The 22,795-nt window shown below is 40.2% G+C and overlaps 1 protein-coding gene across 3 annotated transcripts in view; it reads right to left on the bottom strand.

Annotated features, from left to right (window-relative positions):
- SEMA3A (semaphorin 3A) overlaps nt 1-22,795 on the bottom strand; it is a 339,609-nt gene that overhangs the window by 174,399 nt on the left and 142,415 nt on the right. The window contains exons 1-2 of one of the 3 annotated variants that reach the window (XM_064443787.1): nt 2,053-2,126; nt 1,127-1,324 (exon numbers count right to left, since the gene is read on the bottom strand). In XM_064443787.1, the coding sequence (XP_064299857.1) occupies nt 1,127-1,324; nt 2,053-2,074 (220 nt within the window). In that variant the 5' untranslated portion in view covers nt 2,075-2,126. Of the gene's footprint in view, nt 1-1,126; nt 1,325-1,453; nt 1,606-2,052; nt 2,127-22,795 lie in introns of those variants that run through there. The other 2 variants (XM_064443803.1, XM_064443796.1) reach the window with 2 other exon arrangements.

The raw sequence follows: 22,795 nt of genomic DNA, 5'->3' as shown, positions 1-22,795 counted from the left end.
CCCTGCAGAAGCAGTGTGTTACTTTTCCTCCCTCCTTTCAGAACAGTAGCTGCCGCTCCTGCTCTCAGCCTTCAATAATCTGAGAATTATGAGACGGCAGCTCTTCAGAGAGACACGTATGTACACATAGATGTATAGATCTCCCTTTTAGAAATGCTACTCTACAGCTCGTACATTTTAAACTTCTTTCCCAGTTGCCCATTCTCCAGATTTGGTGAATTCTTCTGAAAACGTACTTAGAGAGGAGCTATGCTGATAAAGGAGCCAGCCGGCTTCAGAGTCCTCCTTTACTACTGGCAGTATTATAGGAAAGTTAATTACTGACAATTGCAGTGTGAATGGCATTACCTTACACAGTTTCAAACGTAAAGGTAATCTCACAGCTCTCGTTCTTCAGTTACACCTTCCCTGTGATCTCTAATGAAATACATGAGACTACACCAAAAACAATCCCAGTTCAAATAAATTGCACTGCATTAAACATCCATAGGCAGTATTTTCTAGTGCATAAGAGTCCTTTCCTCCTTTTCTGGACTGATCTGTTCCTTTCAGTTTATAGTTTCTTGGCAAACCCACCATCTACTGCTTATGTTAGGCATCTGATTGTCAGATTTGTACAAACTGAATATTCATGACTTGAAAATTAACCACTTCGTGTCTAAAAAAGGAAAATATAAATCTTCATCTGTTCCATGCTGTTTGAAGCAGATCTGGTATTGTGGCTGCACTACATGCCCAGCACGGGAGAGATTAGCTGGGTGGCCAAACACGTCTTATCGTTTTAAAGAGTAAAGTCCGATGAAATAGCGCAGGACTGGAAAAAAAAAAAAAAAATAGTCTTCCACGGATCGGCACGATCCGGAGTCCTTGTCTGCAAATGCAACTAACTCTTCTTTGTCTGTGCGTTTAACTGCGTGGTACCGACCGCAGCACGGAGCGGCTTTTTAAGTATTTTTTCCACATTTTTTTCCTAATGCCAATTTCCCCCTTGGAAGATAAGGAAAAACCAAGGAGGAAGGCGGGGGGGGGGGGGGGGGTTGGGGGGGAAGGGGGGGGGCGGAGAGCGACGGGGCAAGGAGGAGAGGTTTTGAGGAAAACGGAGAATAAGAAAGAACAACAGACTTACCTTTATAGGATAATTTGAGCCTTGGCACATTATTCTTCACATGCTGGCAGTTCACTCGTCCTGCTAGTAATACTCCCAAGGAAAGCAAGGCAATCCCCCTGAGCCAGCCCATGCTGCGGCAGCCACTGTCGGGTCCCTGCGAGCCGGAGCCGCGGCGCTCCCCGTCCTGCCGGGCGCCGCCGGGGAACTTCAGGCAACCTGGGGAGCGGAGGTAACAGGTGATGGGGGTGGGCTCCGCGCCCCGCCGCGCCCCGCCGCCGCCGCCAGCCCCGGCCCCCCGCCTCGCCGCCGCCGCCGCCGGGGCAACTTCAAGCCCCTCTCACGCACACGCCGCGGGCCGGAAAAGGAGGCAGCCCCCGGGCGCGAGTGGCGTGCGGGCGGGGGGGCGGCATGGTGCGGGCGGCGGCGGCGGGCGGCGGCGTGGGCCGGGGGCAGGGGCCGGGCCGGGCCGGGGGCAGGGGCCGGGGCTGGCCGGGGTGGCGGCGCCCCGCTCCCGCTCCCGGCGCGGCGGGCGGGCCCCGGGCGGCAGGGGCGGGCGCGGCGGCGGCGGCGGCCCCGCGCTCCCCGCGCACAGGGAGGCGCGGGGGACACCGGCTCTCCCCGCGCTCCCGAGGGCGGCTGACAATGGGAGCGCAGGGGAGCTCGACCCCCTCCCCTGCTGTCACAGCGCACAGGAAAAAAAAAGGATAAAAAAAAAAAAAGACATCGCGGCGGAGATTAGAGGAGGGAAGAGAAGCCCCCACCCAGCTTGGGGAAGGCACGGGGCTATAAATTTCACGACCTATTTTATGTCATTGTCCAGGTTGTTGGGGGTTTTGTCTTTTTTTTTTTTTTTTTTTTAAATTTCTTCTTAGGGTCCTAATTAAAAGATGTACGTTCCCCTTTAAAAACAACAGCACGACACAACCCACATCGCTGCTACCCACATAAATAACATCTCCTGCCCATAAGGTAATCCTCTTCGGGTTGCTCCCGGTTAAAAACAAGTAACGAAGTCTTCCATCTGCATAACTTTACCACTGAAGCTTTTAAAGCCTTGTTAGGGAAGGCTGCTCTAACCCTCCCGCCCTCCCCACCTCCTGCACTACTCCAATTCAGCAGAAGAAATTCCTAGTAAAGCCCACTTCAACAATCAGTTCGAGACATGTACAGGTCTAGAGGGGCTTATAAATTACACTGGAGTATTCTCTGAAGTGTTCTTGTAAGTTAAAAACGTTCCAAACCTTCCAGTTTCTAGGACTGTGTGATTATTGCAATCTTATACTTTTATGCAGTGAAACTAGATAATGAATTGTGTTTGTTTGTTTAAACAAAAGGACACACAAAATCCCCAGAGGTCTTCTAAATGTTAAGGAGCTGTAAATACAAACATATAAGCCAACTTAAGCTGTCCCCTCCCACACATCCGAACAACCCCCTTCCACTGAGTGATGGTTTATTAAATTTTCCGTGCTGTGGTGAATATCAATTTAATGTGCGTTTTGGAATGTAATGTCTTACACAGATATGCACCCTGTGTTACGCTCCTGATGTCATATTGACGCTGGTAATCGACCTTCACAAAACGTTGGCATCATCAAAGAGGTGTGATAACCTCTCTTTATCTTATTCTATACTTTTCTAGGAAAAAGAGTCTATGAGTGCTTTGTGGTGACAGAGGCTACAGCATTTCCATGAGACCTCTTCCTTCCTTTAACCATTATTTACTGTGGGCTAAAAGCCAGCCATCTAGTCCCACCGACAGTGGCCACGCTGCACTCCGAATCTTGCAGAACACAGCATCTCTCTTCTGTGTTCAGAGCTGGCCACCAAACCAGCATCCAGGAAAAAGTCTTAACTTTGAAGCTGAAGTTCATAGTTGAAAATGCGGGTGTCAGTATGGTTCTAATTAAAACGTAAAGGCTCATGCAGAACAAGACTCAGTGCTACGGTAAAGCAAGGGCTAAAATTCTGTCATTGCTGCTTTCATTGCTTAATACTCACACACCAGTGGAAAAGAAGGGGCTTTTCCCCTCTCCTCTTTAACAAATTCTTCTGCTTCCTGAGCTTAATTCATTAATCCTGTGGCATTGTATCTGCCAGATTCAGTGATTCTATTGATCAGCAGCATTGTTAAGAAAATAAAATCCAAAAATAATGTTGATTTTGGTCATTCCCACACTTGTTATCCCGTGCGTTTTCATGCTCCAGGCAGTGGATTAGAGCTCCAAAATGACAAGAGACGCCTGTCTGTTTTCCATGGATTACTTGCTACAGACATTCACTCTGCAAAGGAATTCATGTCACTTTGAGATTATTTGGAGAATCGGCCTAATGAATTATCCTTTTGTGTTGAGCAAACAATTAGAAACAAAACACAAAAGATTCACCATATTCAGGACTTTATAAAGCACATCATTTTACAATGATGTTGTTACACTCAATTTACTTCGAGTGGCATAAAGAAGGCACAACTACTTTTTTTTTTTTCTTATAAGGAAAAGAGAGTACAAAGCTAAAATTCTATTTTTCTCATATAGAATGAATGTGTAACATTCCAGGCTATTTTACAGCAACCAAATAAAGAAATCATGGCCCCAATCACTATATATTTTGCCCAGAAAACATATGGATTAGATACAATGACTACTAACATGTCCAAGATTGCATTTTAAGAGATAAAATACAGCATCCTTTTAGGGGAGATGAGAGTTACTATCTTTTTGCATCCTTCATGTGAGAGACCACTCACGTGTTGCCTTCCTCTGTGGGATATGCAGTCTAAAGACACAGAGAAGGGTAAAAACTGATCCTGTGGGTTGTTCTCCTGCTATTTAGCTCTAAGTAGTGCTAATCAGCTAGTCAGGATAGCATATGCTACACCCCCTTATAAGGAGAGGGGCAATGGCAGCACTTCAGTGGTGTTTGAAGAGGCTTTATATCTCAGAGACACCCATTGCCATATGTTGCTTCTGCCAAGGCCAAACTGGGCTCAGCTTGGAAAGAATGATTTGGCCAATGCTCCTACGGCTAGTGCCAGAAACGTCAAGTCTGGGAATTTAGGGTGGGCAACAACTCACTTTCAAGTGACAATCTATTCACCTTTTTTCTTTGGTCTTTTGAAAACGATATAGCTGCTGAGTTTAGAGAGAGGGAAAAAGTAAAATCCAGACTTTCCTCAGTTCTTCCAATAATGCCCTTCGCCCCTGAAGAAAAGAAGACCACAGTTATTGGCCTAATTAATTATTCCATTATTGCTCAGCAAGTTAAAAAGGAATAACAGTTCTTCTGTATCGTTTCCCATATTTGTTGCAGATTTTGTTTTTATTTTCTGTAATGGCATTTATAGGACATTCTATATAGTGTTTTATGTCTCAAAACCCAGATAGGCACCTGTGGGCTCTGTTTACCATTTCTGGTCTTATGCTATATGGCATTATGCTTTTGAGTTTTTTATACCACCTTTCAGTATGTACAGCAATTTCACACTGTTAGATCCTACAAAAAGTTATACTTGGATGTGTCCGGGCTTTCACCGTTGACCATCCATGCAGAATTACTCTTTCAGTCACTTACAAGTTAGCATCATTTGGTGCTTCTCATTATCCAGAAATAGTATTACTTGACTCATGATTACTTCAAACCTTCTTGCTGCTGCTGTGACTTTTATACTTAAAAGCTCTTGAAAGCTTAAATGCTCTGCGAAAGTCTTTAGTGTGCTTTAAGAACGTAGTTATGTTTTCAGGATCATTTCCTGTGTTTTAGATGGGTCACTACTTGTTTACGTTGATGTGAGTAGGTCCTTCTCAGGACTACACAGCAATTACCAGAATCCATTTTCAACATGCAGTACTAATCCCATAATTTTTGAGGGGAAGATTTCTTGGGTTGAGTGTGCAATTTCTGGTTAAAATCAGGGAAAAAAACCCTCTCAGTCTGGACCTGATTGCTAAAAACCTCCCTAGAGAGCACACTTCTGTAGGAAATGTAAAGGTAGGAAATATAAGGTATTAAGATACTCTATTAAGAGGTAAGAAATGAAATCTTAACTTGGATACACTCGCTGCTATTTTCTTTCATAGCAGGTGAGTTGCTTGATAAGGAGAATATTTACAGTTCTGCAAAGGGCCCCCTTGAAATTGCTCCAATTGTATACATAATGATGCTTGTAACATGCTTTAGAATAACTGAATAATTATTGTCCCAAAAGCAGGCTCAGTCTAGAGCCAAATTGTACGTTCATTTGTTGTGTGACGTGAGAGAGACCCAGAATGCAGTTTCACAACATATTGACTTCAAAAGCAAAATCCCATTTAAGAATATCCAGACATCATCTACTGCATTTTGCTTTTATGTCACGGACTGCCACTCTCTCATTTGGGACGCTGCACACTTTTTGTGGGGACATACTAGAAGAAAAAGAATGCTTAAAAATAATCCTTGTGGACATATGAAAGGGGTTGTTTTTCACACATGATGCAGTGCATGCGCCAGCTAACGGAGTAGGAGGAATTGTGAACTGGCATTGGGGAAAAGCAGCAATGCAGAGGGACTTCGGATGTTGGCCTCGCTTCTGAAGGCAACATGTCGTGAAGCTCTACCTCTAGGTTCAAGTTCTCTGCCAATACCAGACAGGAATCTAAACCTGGAATCTATCTGACATAGAGCTTAACGCTGACACAGTTGTTCCTCTCTTTTTCTTAGGGAAGAAAAAATAAAAAGAGAGGAACCTATAAAAGGCCTATATGGTGAAGAAAACTGCTTCTGATATCCAGACCTGCTGAACTGGATATCAGCTATTATTTTCACAGTGTTGATGATTATCGCATTAGCTCTAGAGGTGATAAAGAGCTCCTTCCACCTGGATTTTAGAGGATTTAAAAATCTGTGGAGTGGCCCTTTTTAAGTTCTGAAGCAATCACAGAGCAAAGTTACTTAAAATGCGTCAGCAAAAAAGGGACTTGAAGGTGTAGAGTTTAAAATTTTGTCAAGCTGGAGTTGCCAAAATCACGGGCTTGCATCTCGATCTGGAAATATTGTTGCTGTTGGAAGTCTAGACATGTCTTTCCCCAGCACCCCCCTGGGCTATGTTGCATTTGGTAGCCTTATTCAAATCTCCTGAATCTACATAAATCCGTAACATTTCTTATTACTGCTTGCGATCGGGTTGCTAACCACACCAGTTAGTATCTGCGTTCTCTCAATAACACTGATTCTTACCATCTTGTCACAATCAACTTTTCCTTCTTTTCTCAGGACTAATGAGACCGTACTACATGTGATGCTTGTACTTTTGGCAGCATAATGGGATCTGTATCAGTATGATGTGTTTTATTCACAATGCTTTCAGGTCTATTAAACACCTCATCAAATTCTTCAAAAATATTCTTTGCATCCTGTTCTGTAGACAGGTTATATGCCTGTCTGAACAGCAGCATTTTCAGATTGCTCTCCAAAACTAAACAAACCTTTTCTATGTATATGAGCCTGATGTTCATCTCATACACAAGTGTATGGCAACTGTGATATCCAGACCCACGGTAAGAAACCCACCTTAATAGCTCAGTGCCAGGCATGTGACATTAATAAGACTTACAAAAAACTTATTTTTGCTGACTCCTAGTATGGGTCAGTAGCTTCTGTTTCCAATGGATTAGCTCCGGGGTAGTCATCCAAATTGGACAAAACTTCCAAGTCTATTAACTTTCAAGTACAGAGACTTCTGTCCCTCTGATTACTTATGTTTATTGGCTGTTGGGCCTTCATTGAGGAAAGAACATATGGTTTTTTACAGGAGATGAGGGAAATGCAAAGAAATATTTGATGTTCTAATTCTTCAGAGAAAAGCCAATTTAAGAAAAATCATTATAAAGGGGAAAACAAAGCAACAGCAACCGTGAAACTTTTGGCTCCTTAAATCCTATTCCAGGCTTGACATGTTGAAGGAAATCTAATCAAGCTGGAAGATCTCCTCCCAAATGACTAGCCACAGAATGACTTGCTCCTCTAACCCAACAGATTTAATGGTTGATGGATTTCTGAAAAATAGACAGTAAACCAGTCCTGTCCTTTTCCCCACTGCTGGCTGAAGAACCAGCTTGCAAGGTGTATTACACACAGATTCAATTCCTGTTTGGCTCTGTTCAAATCCAGTTTTGGCTTTCATCACTATATTTTTTCAAGACTGGAACAAATGACAATCCATAAAATATTTTCCTGCACAAAACCCAAGAAAATGTTATGACTCAGAAAAATAAGACATAGACAAATATCAAAATATGGTTTTCAGGATTTCCTACTTGTCTTTGAATGCCCTCTTATGTTCTGATGTGCACAGGTCTGATCCTAAGGGATTCACTCAGGGCCACACACTAAGACGTTAACATGATGAGAAATTGATCCGCGTTTCTCACGTACTATGCCAACAGTCACATCCTTACCTCTTCATTTGTCATAGTATGCAAGTCATTCCTGTCAGCCCTAAAAGTCCCTCCTTATCACTCCGTGTACAGAAAATCCCCAGTTCAATTGTATCTGGGATTCATCATGGCCAACCTTTTGGCCCTCTGTAATTTTGCTTAGTAACCTTTACTGCCAACTGTCAAAGACTTGAAAGACACAACACTATCTTGTGTGCCACCCATTCATCACAGGCTTTTAGATAATCCAGGTGAATTGCAGCAAACCACAAACTGAAAGCGTATGCAACATCTGCTATGATCATTGTTCTTTTCTGGACCTTTTTTCTTCTCTCCCTCTTTGTTTTCCCTCCTCGTGCTGAGTGCGTCATTAGTGTGACAAAGATATAAGACCAAAAAAGCAGTAACCACTGGCTGTCATCTTCATACATCTGCCCTATTTGACTTTCTAGACTGAAAAACTTTTTAATGAGGATGTTTTTCTCATAGACAAATTACAAGTCTGATTCTGTTGAACAGAGTGTGTGGGTGCAAATCATCTTTGGAAGATCAAACAATATCACACAAAATGTAGGGGCTAAAGAGTCAGTCTATGGCTTCTGATGCCAAAACTGAGAGCTGTTTAATCACTACTCAGTCTGTGGAAACTGGGAATGGTAGGTAAACTGTGATAGCTTAGGAAAACTTTGTTGAACTTTCAATAATTTGACCTCTGCAAATGCTTTTAAACACAACAATATATAAAAGTGTGTGCTAGAAGAGGAGGGGAAAAATTCAAAGAAAAACAAGCTCTAAGAAAGCATTAACTAATTCTCTCTTTCCCTCTTTGAACGCCCAGTGAATAGGGATTTCAGCAGGGAAGGGGAACTTTATCCCTCCTCTGGATTGAATTTGTAACCTTTTCAGAAAAGCTTTCCACTACATTATTTTCCTATTTGTTTCTCTGACATCAGAGTTCATGATATTTTAGGCAAGTAAATATAGACACAGGAAAGAAAGATTCCTTCTGTCTCCTGAAGTGTTGAAATCCAAAACAAAGTTAGGATGGAGCTGGACCAGTCAGTCACATAAATCTTGTCTGTGGAAATTCAAACATAGGTTGAACACGTGCACACACATATACTATCAGAGCAATTCTCTAGGAAACTGACTGAAAACCCAGCTTGTTTTCTGTTTCTCAGCCATTCTAGAAATATTTCAAATACTTTGCTATTCTGACATTTGTATGTGCATACAGAAAGCATATAACTACAGAGAGCATCAGGTAATAAAACATACATCCCTGACTCTGTAATGAGTTTTTTGCACCAGCACTTGGACTTGGTGAAAGTGCAGTCAAACCTAAGTCTGAACAGTTGCAGCCCATCTTCCCTCTTTTCTCTCCAAGCCGGGTATGAAGCTGCAGTTTCAGTGCTCAGAGCTCCCTGGAGCAGCTCACCTGGTGACTGAGGACTAACAGCAGTGGTAAAGGTGGTAAAAGCGGTAAAGGCACCATATGGCCAGCTGTGGGGAGGAGCACTGCACCGCAGCAGTCTGACACCCTGCTGGAGATCATACGATAACGGAGATCTCCTGGCACTGTGTAACATCCCTCTGCTCTCTCAGAGCCTGCCCTGTTCCCTGTACCTGAGGAGAAGGAAAGACAAAAATGCTTGTACTTCCAGTAAATACTTCCCATGACAATAGAAATTTTTAATTCTGGACCAGAATTAGCTACTCAGCAACACCTTGGTGACTTGTGATCAGACTAGGAAGGAAAAAATTCATATACCAATAAGCCAGGTATTCAGTACATGCAAAATAGTTTAATTAAAGGATATATTATGTTTTACCAAAACAGCCACGAAAAAAGACTGGACTCATACATGCACACTATGTATCTCTCTACATATATATACATAGAGACAATACACGTTGCATATGGACAGTTTAACATAAAATTAGCATAATTAGCCATCTTCATTTTCTTTGGCATTTCACAATATCTCACAGATAAATCCCTCAGGTTTTCTTTTTCTGTTGTTTTTTCTTTCTGTTCAAAGCTTGTATGCATCATGTACTGATTTCATTAATTTCTCAGCCAAATTCCAGAGTATTTCTTAAAGCTTTACACAGCAACCTTACCAACTATAAATATATGTCTATGAAGGTTGCTTTTCTTAATTTTTTAATTTTTTTTTCATGTTTGTCTCTACCTTCAAGTGAAACGGCACAAGAATATGTTCATAAAGACAAAAATTCTATTGTTTATACTGATCAGCACAGACTAGGCAGTGAGGGGGAAAAATGAGGCATCTGTTGAATACAAATGAAGACAGCAGGTTGGTGTGTGAGTACTTAGGTTCTGAAGCTACTTGTCATTTGCTTTTATCGGCTGAAACCTCACTCTCCTTCTCCCCTCCCTGTCACGGGACAAAGTTGTGGAAAACACGGTGCCTTCAGGAAGGTAACTTTACATGACATTGGAAACGCTGATGCACACAAGCTCAGTCGTTACCGGTTCAAGCAGTGTCCCCCCGTGAGACCTAAGTTTACCAACAACAATTTTGTTCTAAACAATCCCTTTTAGCTGCTGTTAAAGAGCTTTGAGACTCCTTGCATCATGTTGCTAACGACAGGGAACAGTGTGCCGAAGCCTAGAATTAGTGTCCTTAAAGGGTTTATTATGATGGCAAAACCAACTGTTAGGAGAGCTCCCTTGTGCCCAAAAGGTCTATATTGTGCTTCAGCAAAGCGGGTTTTCACAATAAATCGTGAAAATTGGAAGGAGAAGAAGAGGAAAAAACCAGCACCCCAGACTTCAAACAAATCTTGCTCTCCATTTTTCTTCCGAAGTGTTGAACGATACATGACGTCATATGATGTGTGGTAATTCCCCCTTCTCTGTTTTGAAGGGAATAAATGGGTCCTATTTCTGAGAAAATGTATTAAAGCCAAATTTTATTCTCAGTTACCCTGATGTCAATCCCTAGAAACAACAGTTCAAATGCAATTCCTCTGGATTCACGCTGATGTAACGGAGAACAGAATGTGGTGCTTGAAAAAGCAGCTGTCACCTTATGGAAAACTTTATGAAATATCTTATTTGGAAACAAGCGTTCTTCTGTGCAGTGTATTTCCCTGTATTTCTTTTCTCTCATCCTTTCTTTCTGAAGACAGTGCTTTAAAACAGAATCACTGTTGTTTCTTAAGAATTTGTCTGCTGCTGCACTTACTCCTCACCTGACATCATAATCCTCTGTGACATAATAATCATTTTTACAATGACCAATTGTGATACTACAAGCTGGGCTTAAAATCTGATCCAAAAAATGCATTTTACTCTGATATCTTACATAATGTCCTATCAACTTTCATCTCAAGAGATATTAATTTCATCCGAGTGACATCAATTAAGTTTTCATACAAGGGAGTGGTACACTTGATACAGCTCCCTAGAGATAATTCCCTCCAGAGTTTATGGTTTTATGATTTGACCTTTAAAAATATTTCCACTCGCTATCCACTGCTTGGTTATGCAAGTCTAATGATTGTGCCGAAGTAGAAAAACATTACATATACAATTCAGTCCAGTCTCCCGCAGGAGTTAAAAGTCGCAACAAGCAGGAGCTTAAGAAAAGGAAAATCAAATGCAAATATATTTCTCCTTAATTGTTCACTGAATTTCAGATACTGTAATGATTTATGAGAATAACCTGAAAAGAAACATCCTTCCTGACAACTGCTGAGTACCCTTCTAAAGTTTGCAGTCTTATGTTGGAAGATACAGTTTCATCCTGTATTTTTGCTCTGAAATTCAGTGGTTTCTCTGTTCATCCTACCATCTTTGGCAGCTTTAACTGGAGTTATTCATAGGTTTCAAATTATGCACATGCTTTGCTGGATCTGTGCCCATGTGTGTTGAAATTTTGTTATGAGTAGGACAGCCAGCACAATCCAGAATCAGGGAGAGTCAATTTTTGTTCTTTAGTGCACTTTGGACTTTAAGGAAGGTCCTCAGGGAATAATAGGAATCTAGGGGAACAGGTTATGAGATGCTATGTAGCCTGAACCTTCTCTTCCTGACAGCTGAAAACACTTGAAAAATGGTAGACTGTGCCTAAACTTAAGTCTGATGACTAACTCAGCCAGATGCAGGACCAAGATTTCTAGCCTCTCCAAGTTTCCTGTGTAAGTAGACCATTACGTAGAGATTTGAGCTGCAAATTATTTTTAACAAATATTAAACTTTGGATTTTTTAAATGATTGTATTTCAACATGTTTCCTTCTTTAATAGATATTTCTAAGGATATTCCTTCCTCAAATTAAATATTTTGCTTTTTATAAGATGCTAAACATAAAAACAATCAGGTGGAAGAAATTAATAGTTTTGTGAATATCCTCTACTGCGATTGTTATTTTGAAGTCATTACTTCTCGTTAAAAAGCTCGGCAGTTCCCACCCTTCCACGAGTTTTGTTTTCCCAGGTCAAGAGAGCTCTGGCTGGCGAAGGAGTTATTTTCCTCTTGGTAAAATGTCCTGCTATGGTAAAATGTTCCATCTGGAGTGCCCAGCTATAGAAATGTAAAAGTAAATTTCCATGTGCTATCGTCTCCTTGAAAGCCATGTGCACACAAGATGAGTCTTTTACACCCTAAGACAGATCTCTGATGACATGAATTAGTATATAGCATGTGTTGCTTTGGAAAACTTTGTTTAATATTGAACACTGGTTGATGATACTCTCCAGTGATATCACATTACAAAACTGATTATAAAAATACCACAACCACATTATGGATAAAGTTATCCATTCTGCTTGCCACACCAATGCCTTACCATGGAAATCCATCCTAGATTTATTGACCGCAAATTATTGTATATGTGAAATAAATTAGTTGGAGAAAGAAGCATATCTTTATGGCTTTCAGCACATCTCCTGTGGAAACAGCATGAAAAATGCAAAACCTATTTCACTAATCTCTTCCAACATTTTGTGTATGCAACAGCCACTGCCTCAAAAGCCGTATTTCTTCACTGATCGCGTTTTCAAGACTCCTGAAACAAAGCTTTCAAACTACAGTTTGATAGAGACTTTTAGCTTGTTTGCTTGTTTACATGTTTCTTTTTTTAACATCTTATATAGTTCAGTTACTGGAAAGGATAAGTTTGAGATGGTTACTGTTGTTATTGCACGAAACTGACCTGGGCTCCAGCCAAACGCAAGTCTCATTCTCATTAAGACAGAGACATTCAGATGAAAATTAAGACCCTTCTAATGAAATATGCTGCAGGATTAAGTTACAAGTGGCAGGACACATTACCTTATTTATCTAGTTGTGCTCGCATGACTTGCTAGGCCAGCAGTTATGACAAACGTTCTTTGCGCAACCTATTTTCAAGACTATTTCCATTAAAAGTAACATGATTGAGTACACTGCTTTGCTCATAGTTGAGATATGCTTCCATGTTTATATCAAACCAATTAAACTGTGTTGTTTTAAAGTGATAGAAATGGTTCTGTAATTGCCACATGTTCTTCTCTGCCATATTCACGTCTGGAGACTAGGAAATAGTTTGCAAGCTTTCTGTGCACGCTATTTCATCCTCACGCATTTGACCATTTGATTTTATCTTGCATTGATTTGTATGATAAAACATTCTAGATCTTTTTTGTATGTGTGATTGTAGTTCTTCCTTATCTTTTTCTAATGTTTAAAATAAAGATACCTAAAGTGATATTATTGTTGTTGCTGTTGCTGTTATTTCAAACATTTTTCTTGCTTACACATTACCATGGTTGTACCTAGCGTGTTACAGGCAAATTCACTGAACAGCTAAGTTAAAACACTGTAGTTGCACAAAATCACGTCATTAACATACTCTTGCTGGCAGTTGAAAAATGTGTTACATAGCTCCCTTTGACACATCTGCTCTTGTGCAATATGTACCATCATCTTCGTATGCTTGTATTAATTCTGAGTGCCTCCATCTGAACCAAATTTAAAAAAGCCCGAATTTCAAATAATGGGTGTCCTGAAAAATGTCTTTTATAGAATGTTATGTTTGGAGGCAAGTAAAGTTAGCTACCATTTCTGAAAACCTCTTAGAAAGCGTTATTTGTGGGTTTAAAGTTGCGGGATTAAACTATTTAAGATTCTGTGCTATTGGATCTCTGTACGCAAGTAGACAAACAAGGAAGGGTCTTCTTTTCAGTACCCTAAATTACAGGGAACGTTTTTCTCTATGGACTTCTGGTATCTTCTGTGGATCATTTTCCTTCATATTCATGCAAGCTAGAGGACCAAAGGCCTATTCAAAGCTGATTTGAGGTAGAAGCAAGGTATGGAAGAATTTAGAGCATGGAGTTACCTGCAAGGCCATCAGGGGTGTTTGTTTCGCTAAGTGGGGTGTAGCAAGCTCCTTTGAGCATCAGGCTTTAATGGCACAAGCATTACCTGTCTAGAAACAGCTCTGCATGTGTGGAAACAGTCTGGGGAGCAGAACAGGTAGCTTAGCACTTGGACAGTTAGATGTTTTTTCTTTTCTGAAATATGAAACACCTTAAGACTACTCAGCAGGCTGTGTGTTTTGAGGGTCAGGGTGTCAGGCTGAGATACAGGACTGTGTAACTGTGAGCTGTTATGCACCATCTGACTGTGTGACCACTCAGCCTATCGCTAGTGCATGGTGGAAATGGGTGAGCTCGTACGTCTGTTAGCAATGCAAAAAGCACCTACGGGGTACACTTCTTGACCCGCCATGGCACAGTAACTCCATTCACTGCTGAAGCCTTACTCTTCTTAATGCAGCACATCACAGAAGTGATTTGGCTAACACTGAGGATTCTAGTTGGAAATTTCAACAGAGGCTGGAGGAGGAAGAATGGAGAAAGGAACTGATAAAAATCCCCAAAACCTAGTGAAGTTCTCTGAGTTCAGAGGCTGTTTATGCGGCAGGGAAAGAAATCAAAGCTCTTCCCAGAGAATGCTATGATTAGTAACATTACTGTTCAAGCTGATATTTGTACTATATCTTGTACATTCTCTAGCAGAAAAAAGTCTGAAAGAGTCGAATGATGAGAGAAACAGAGATACAGAGATTAAGGAACTTTCCCATGAAATGCTATAAATCCAGTCCAATGTGAGTATTACATATGTTAGACCATTTTGTGTCTCTGAGAGGTCTCAAGTTAATGGAGGAAAGCACAATGTCAGGATACATACCTGTAAAGGAGAGGGCTGATGATAATATTGTGCTTCATACACACTTAGAGAAAAAGGAAGAAGAGAAAGAGGGCATATGTTTTTATTAGCTGCCATATATTATTTTACAAATAACCTATATTCATGGGCCACCTAGGACTGCAAGCGTCACTTCTGTCCCTGTCGAGTGCCCAGCTTCAGCCAGCAAAGACCTGATAGGAGATATCTACAATCATATAACAGTAAATGGAGGGCTTTGAACTCATTTGCTTGCATGAGATAAATAACTTTAAGAGACATGGTTAATGGCATACTTATCTTGTGCACAAGTGGAAAAGTTGGCTGTGATCCACTTCCGACTTTGAATTTTTACTACCACAGCTAGTATCAGATAAAAGCTGTTTTCAGGAACCAAGAAAACTGTGTTAGAGAGAACAGCAGGGTTCTGCCTCCTTTACGTGAGTTGGGAATTAGTGGAAATGCTGTAATTTCATTTCAGCAATTTATGACAGGACACCTCTCAGTCAGAAGAAAGTCTTTGTTATGCGTGTGTAGATCAGAATACCAGCGGTGTCTGAACAGGACAGGTTAAGGTTATAATGCTGATAAATAAGTAATACAAACTTCAGCTCAGAACAGCCAATAACAAGGGTTACAGATCCGTCAGTCAGCTAAGGAATCTGGCCAAGGATGATGGCGTTTACCATTTAAAGGATTTTCTAGTATTTTTTCTGGGACAACATTTCACACTACAAAAAATTCTGACATTACACTGTTTGTCAAAGAAGAAACAAAAACTGCACAAGCATAGAGTCTGTCTTATGCTGTGTTACCAGAAGGTGATGCATCCACAACACAGCTTAGTGAATGGGACAAGATTTGCTGTATACAGTTACATCTATGCTGCTTCCTTTTATGTATTTAAAATGATATAATTCTTCAGTAAATAAAAATTTACCTTTCAAAAACTATCTTAGCTTCACTGAATTTTGTTTTGTTTTGTTTTGTTTTTTCTGGTGAAGGACATTTCACAGACACTGTTTCACCTAATTTTCAAAAGTAAAGATATTTCTCCAAAGTCTCAGGAACATGAAGAGTCACTTTAGGAGAAAAGAAAATCATACCCAGATTCTCTGTTTCTACTATGTCTCTACAGTTCTGTATTTCTGCTCTGTGTTTCTACTCTCCAGGGCTGGGGAGGCAGATGGTTAAAAAAATCTACAATGAAGAAGTATCTCCGTCTCCTACCTATACCCTTTGGAACCTGAGCTGAGTTTCACAACAAAGTTCTTTCAGTAATGATAGAAATTTACTCACTATTTTTCTTAGAGAAAGGTTACACAGTTTTGGATGAATTTTAGCCTTTAGTTATCCATGGTGTATTCTCTCTCTGACATCTTTTTAGATGCAGACCAAAAGATGTGTGAACCATTTGCTGATTCTATAGGGATGCGGCAAGATGGAATACTACTGTCGGGTGGCATTTCTATGTATCATCTCTTTGCAATGAATAACAGTCATTAATAATGCATATCATGAAATCTGATTGCTTGAGTAAAAGCTGTCTTACAGTTTTACTTTGAAAAACAAATGGATAATCTGTCCATTTGCTTGTGGTGATGGCTCTGAGATACGGACATAAAAAATAGTGGGATTAGAAGGTTGATCTTATTTGTGCTCAGGAGATATAATGCACCTGCTGTATGCAAGAGCAATAGGCTTAATAAGGAACTGAGATACCTGAAAAAAAGACTGAAAACATCAGAAAAATTATCAAAGTAGTGATAAATAGTGCCATCCATACATGAAAAAAGCCCATCCAATCAGTTCTAAGTTTTGAGGGTAGAGGTAGAGGCCTCCCCCCAGCCACCATGGAGCTTCTGAGGCTGCCATGAATAATCTGTATATTGCATTTACATATACCCAAAATCCTGTGAGCATAAAGGAACCACATGCAGTACCGGAGCCAAAGAAATCTGGAATAACTATGAGCCAGAACAGTTACAGTTGAAGAAAGCAGCTGAATAAGTAGATAAACTTAGGAGGGAGTAGTTCTTAACTTGGCTTCACATAAAATGTTCCCACCCTACACAGTGAGACTCGCAAGCCATTTGAATGCATATATCTGAGCAAGAGCACAAAACTTTTAAAGGTGAGGGAGGATTTTTTAATATAATCATAGAAGAAAACCCATGTTTTCAGCTTTGGCAGAATAATCATAGGTGATATCCGAGTTCATATATTTTGATTACCTAAGTGTTGGCTAAATTTTTCCTCCCAACATTGTCTTGGAGTAGTACAAATCAAGTTTGCCATGAAAACAGAGTGACTCCCCTAACACCTTGGTAAGAATAACACCAAGCAAAGTACATTTTTCAAGAAGGTGACATTCATAGCCTTCTCTCTCTGCCTGCTTCCCCTGCTGTCTTCTTGGGTACATCTGAATATATGTCCTTGCCACCACTGAGCTGATGTAGCACCAGCAGCTAAAAATGGGCAATGAGAGGGCTCAGTGCGCTACACATTCCCCAGATACACTGTACACTCATCCCAGGAATATCAGATTTATTATCAAGTGCAGAACTAAAGCACAGTGCACCCTTTTGAGAAAAACTGGATTTACAGAACACTTCTAAAACAGTAATTACATTCATTAAACACACATTAAATGACATGACAGAGAGAATGACCTAAGAAACTCTTGAGGAAGGCAAGAGACCTGGACCAGTGCATCATGTGGGAAATCCTTCTGGCTCACAGATTTTTTCCAGTTTATCCAGGAAAAAAGAAAACGTACGAAGGGGCCACGGATACCAAATGATATATTTCTTTGGGCTATATGTAGCTGGTTTATATAACAGAAGTTGTACATCTATGCTATAGACAGTACTAAGACCTGCCCAAGTAATATTTTGCTTTAGAAAAACAAAATAAAACATTAGACAGCCATGACCAACAGTTCTGAGCTGTTGGAATTTTGAAAAGAAACAGAGATTGTGGCCCAAAACTGAATAGCCATAATGCAGGTTCTGTGTAATAGACATAACATAGCCAGTGGAGACCTTCACACAACTAAGTATATGTGCAGATTATAATAAAGCTGAAGTCATCACTAAAATGCCTAATGCAACAAAAAGTTTCCCAAGTTCCTCTCAATGCTAAATCATACAGGGACATTTGTGATAAATCTTGCTGCCTAAGTTAAACTGTGCAAAAAAAATCTAACAGCTATCGTAGAGAAGCTTAAAGAGGTTCGAAACTGATGGGTTTATTAAAAGACCCAGTAATACATAGCTACTATGCCAGAAAGCAGAAATCTAATTTCTTCTATGAAAGCACTAAGAAAAGCTCTGGCAGAGTCTACTTACAGTAGTGTGATTGAAAAATGATCGCCACTAGTTCATGTATCACACTAACCACACTAACCACTAACTAAAAATGGATTTCAGTCTGCTCAAAAGAAGGCATTGACCTTAAGCAATGGAAATAAGAAGCTTCACATCCTTCTTTCTAACTCTTTTCATGCACTTTTAAAATGAAATTGGTCAGACGTTATTTACTGCTATCAGAAGGGGATCTGGCAAACCATTCCAGTGTTTGAGAACCTGGAAATGATTATTTTTTCAGATACAAAACTACACTTTAAAACCAATAAAAAAGTGGGAAAGATTTAATATCTACAGTAACACTGTCTGGGCAAACATGCAGTGGAACAATGCCTATTACTAGATTATGGAGTTGTCAACACATGAAGAAACTCATCAGGTCTTGGGTTAGATGTGGCCTGAGATTGCCAGAGCTACATCTGAGATAACACTGTGGAAAATCATCAAAGTTACCAGCACGGGATGGTAGGATCAGAATTTTCCAAGAGCTTTTCGAGGGAGACTGTTCAGTCCTCAATGGGGTTTTATTTAAAGGAAACAACCTGGCAATTGCTGAGGTGTTACAGGAATATATATTCAAAAGGATATGTAAAAGTCATTTTATGGTCCAAAAACACCTTAGAGGAAGGGAAAAAATATTTTATAACAACCCAAAGTGAAGAGTGAAATAAAGAACATTGGCAGGGATTACCACATGAGCCAAAACTAAGTGAAAGAGTGATAAAGTCATACTAATGATAAAGGAAAATCAGCACCTTGGAGGAAAGCAGACATAGATAATATTGTTTAAATTGGCAAGGGCAAATACACTTGTGTTAGAATATAATGCTGACTCGCTAGAGATGACTTTAGCAGAAAATACTGCAGCTAAACATGTAGCCTTATATACTAAATCTTTTTTTGCTAAATCAGCTCTACATCTAATAGAAACCTATTACACAGTAAATTCTGCCACAGATTAGCTAGTGTTATTTTAAGCAGTTTTAGTACAGGTTAAGAACGCAGCCATTAATTGATATTATCCCTAAAGTTATAGGTAAGCAAGAAAATGGTGCCAGAAAAAAGACTCCAAACAACTCATAAAAAAACCTGTGGAGTCACGCTCTTAATGATGCGAAGCATGACTGACTTGTGGAGTGCTACCAATGAATCTGACACGGGGTGCTGTTTGTTCCACAGAGAACAGAAAACATTAATAGGCTGTCAGACCCAACACTAAAAGTAAAGAGACAGGAAAAAAATAAAAAATTAATTTGACCTGGTGCCACCAGAAGTCACCATTTTCTGAAAATGAAGTGAGAATATTCTGTGAGACTAGATGGTCACCAGTGGCATACTTTGTATGAAACTGTCACTCCAGAGTGAAACATGCTTTAAAGAAAGGGTAATATCTTTACAAATCTTGGAGAGGTATTTGAAAAGGTCACTTCCCCTAAGGAAGTGTCACTTGGGTAAGAGTTGCAGCAAATTGACACAGTGGAACCTTTGGGCATGGTATAACCAAAGGTAAATGGGACTGATGGTCCCAATGGGAAGGCATGAAGATTTCTGGGACAGCGTGGCAGAGGCTGCTGGTCACTTTAGACCATTTACAACTAATGAATAAAATATAAGGAAAAAAGAGGTTATAAATATTTGAAATTCTGTATTATGTTAATGATGATTCTTAACTTTTTTTGATGCTTGGCTGTGAAAAGAAGACATGGGGTTCTATATTTTCAATAAGCTTTTTCACTTGTCTGTTGAACTGGTACTATTTCTACATGGTGCCTCTTAGAAATACTAATGCTCAGTTAGAAAACCCAGGAGCTAATGATGCACAGTTTACTCAAACATCTGGACTCTAGGCAATTTTGAAGGAATACAGCAGTAACAAAGTTATAAAAGAGCTGGGACAATGTCCTTATTTCTCATCTCTTGCGCGTCTGAGAATGAGTTTTAGGAAAAGCACAAAAAAGTAGATGAACAGACTCAATTTCATGGCTAAAAACATCCGCAGTAGAGGAGCCAGAGCGACACGAAAATAAAAACATTTAAATGCCACCCAGACAAACTGCTTAATCTTTACTTTAAAAGGTTTATCTAAATAATTTTCCTACACCTTTGTTAAGATTAGAAATATTTAGTGCTACTGCTGCTTTGAAAAATGGTGCTTTGACTTGCACTTCCAAGTCCTCCTGTAATTTGTTTTCCCAGTTGTCTTCCTGCAGCATTAACGTTACCAGGGTAAGCTGCTTGGTGCAGGGTGAATCAGCCTCTGCTTCTTTGAATCCCACAGACGGGTATTGCTATACACAGGTAGCGTAGATTGGGTAGACTCCTGCCTCTGATATTCTGAAAATGAATCTTCATGCCAATATTTAACTTTACAAAGAAACATCACTCCCAAAATGGTTACAGTTGATTCGCGTATTACCTACAGGCCTTTCATTCAGTCTCTCCTATCGGGCTATGTCTTATCTTCTAAAAAGAATGGGATTTAGTCCAAAGGTCTAAAATATGGTAGTATGCTACTTCCATCATCATTGGAAGGTCAGGTGGGATTATTCAGGTAGTAGTTTCTGCAGTTTGCATAGCTGGAGTTTTTATCTTGCTGTGAAAAACTACTGATGATCTCTTATCTTTGCTTCTTTAGATCATTAATAAGAAAGTGTCCCCATTCTTGAATACACTATACAATAATATAACCAGGGTTTCTAAAGTGTAATTGCAGTGGATCAGGTTACAGTTTAATGTGTGTGTGTATCGTACATGATACATGATGCATCTGTATCCATACATGACAATGATTTACCAGGTAGTATACTGAAGATGAAACCAATTGCATTTAATCTATAGGATCGCACTTTAGTTGTCTGATTACTATCTGGAGACAAAAAATCTCACTACAGTCCCTGAATGGCATTTGTGTAGAGTATGTGCCCCAAGACCCCCTGCCCTGACAATGGTGTTTTATCACTGCAGTACTTTTATTGATTTCTTACCCATTTCAGTTGGCAACTCCATTTTTCCATGAAGAATAATCTTACAGTCATAAAAACTTTGCTTCATTGTGATTCTTTCTTTGCTATTTTCACACTAATGATATTTTGGAGGGGAAATGCTAGCAGAGCCAACTAATGAATTGAAAAAATCTCCATGGAAAGACAGCTTCAAAGAATTTTTCAGTGACTAAGCTGTAAACCATTACCCCCTTTTATTAACTTTCCAGTCACTTTTGCTGGAGTGGGAAGCTAAGGTGACCCCCTAATTTTAGGCTGCTCCCATTTCTGTTCAAATCTTTCTAATGTCTACTGTACGACTGCTTCTACCTAGAAGCTTGGTTTATCCTAGTGAAGACAGGTAAATATCTATTTAGAGTGAGGTAGGTTAGGTGGTAAAACAGATCAGGTATTACATGGATAAAGTCTGAGTCAAGGATTTTAAGCCTCTCATGTAATTCCTAGCAACACTATTAACCCTAAGGAACTGTCTTTGCAAATCTCAGATCAAGGCTGTAGGTGTATGAATTTTCACAGATGAATAAGGGTGCTTTTCTTTGGGGGGTGGGCAGTGGGTACTGCTGCCATGCTGACAATTTTTCCCATCACTTTGGGTAATGTGAGCATTTCCAGTTGCCACCAGTGACACAAACAAACCAACCATCACACAAGCCAAAAATGTTATCCAGCTCCTGTTGTTCTAACTACAGAAGTTTCAACAGACTTCTTGTTCGCTCAAATTATCAAAAGAATGTTTTTGTATAGCACTAGAAGACAAAAATCAAATCAGTGTATTTGTTACAAATTCATGTTTCTTACATTACATCAAGTTGAAGCACTGCCTGCTTTTGATTGCTGTGTTTTGCTATCAGTTGCATGTTTGCTTTGGAACATAGCTCTACAATGCTTTTGATGCCAAATGTATGGCAGGTGCATGCATGTGCTCTGCACGAACAGCGAGCAAGCTGGAGACTTTGATGAAATAAGCAGGCTATTATTTGGGTAGCAATGAGACAATGTCTGAATTCCCACAATACCCTTGAGGAGGCTGGTGCATGTTGCCTCGCGAGCTAGTTAACTTTAGTGTGAAAGGTAGGGTGGTTCTTCCATGCGGTCTATGAAGGCTGGTGACACTATTTCCTCCCTCCTTTTTCTCTGTGCAGTCAACAAGCAAGACTGTGGTTGCGGCTTACTAGGGCAGATAAGAAAAGAAATGGGATGCTGTGCTAATGTGTATAGAGGCAACCTCTTTCTGGCCCTGTTTGAAAATGTGATCACACATACAGCTTAACAGGATTCTCAAACACAAGCAAAAGGACCATGCAACTCATGCTGCATATGAGGTACCTGCTTGCAAAGCACAGATGTACAGGCCATGCCTGACATAGCTGGATCAGCTTTCAGTGCCCTTTTGTGCTTTTCCTGACCTGAAAACTCCCAGTTTACTTGACTTTAAGTTTAACTTAAGCTCTGTCTTCACACAAAACCCTGCTTTTCACTTGTGCTGGCTCAGCCATAAAAAAAGACAGAAGCTAAAATTCAGATAAGCGGAAACTCATGATTCTCTAACAGGGCCAATTTGCGATGCTGATACAGAGAAGCTCCTCTCAAGTCAGCTACTGGGGTCACACACGTGCTCAGAGATAATGATGAATCATGGAGGAAGAATCGGTGAAGTGATACGGCTCACTGCTGTGTTGAGAATCGCCCAGCATGTCA

The sequence above is a fragment of the Phalacrocorax carbo genome, chromosome 1, assembly GCF_963921805.1.
Source record: "Phalacrocorax carbo chromosome 1, bPhaCar2.1, whole genome shotgun sequence".
Lineage (NCBI taxonomy): Eukaryota > Metazoa > Chordata > Aves > Suliformes > Phalacrocoracidae > Phalacrocorax > Phalacrocorax carbo.
This window is presented reverse-complemented; position numbering and strand designations above follow the sequence as displayed.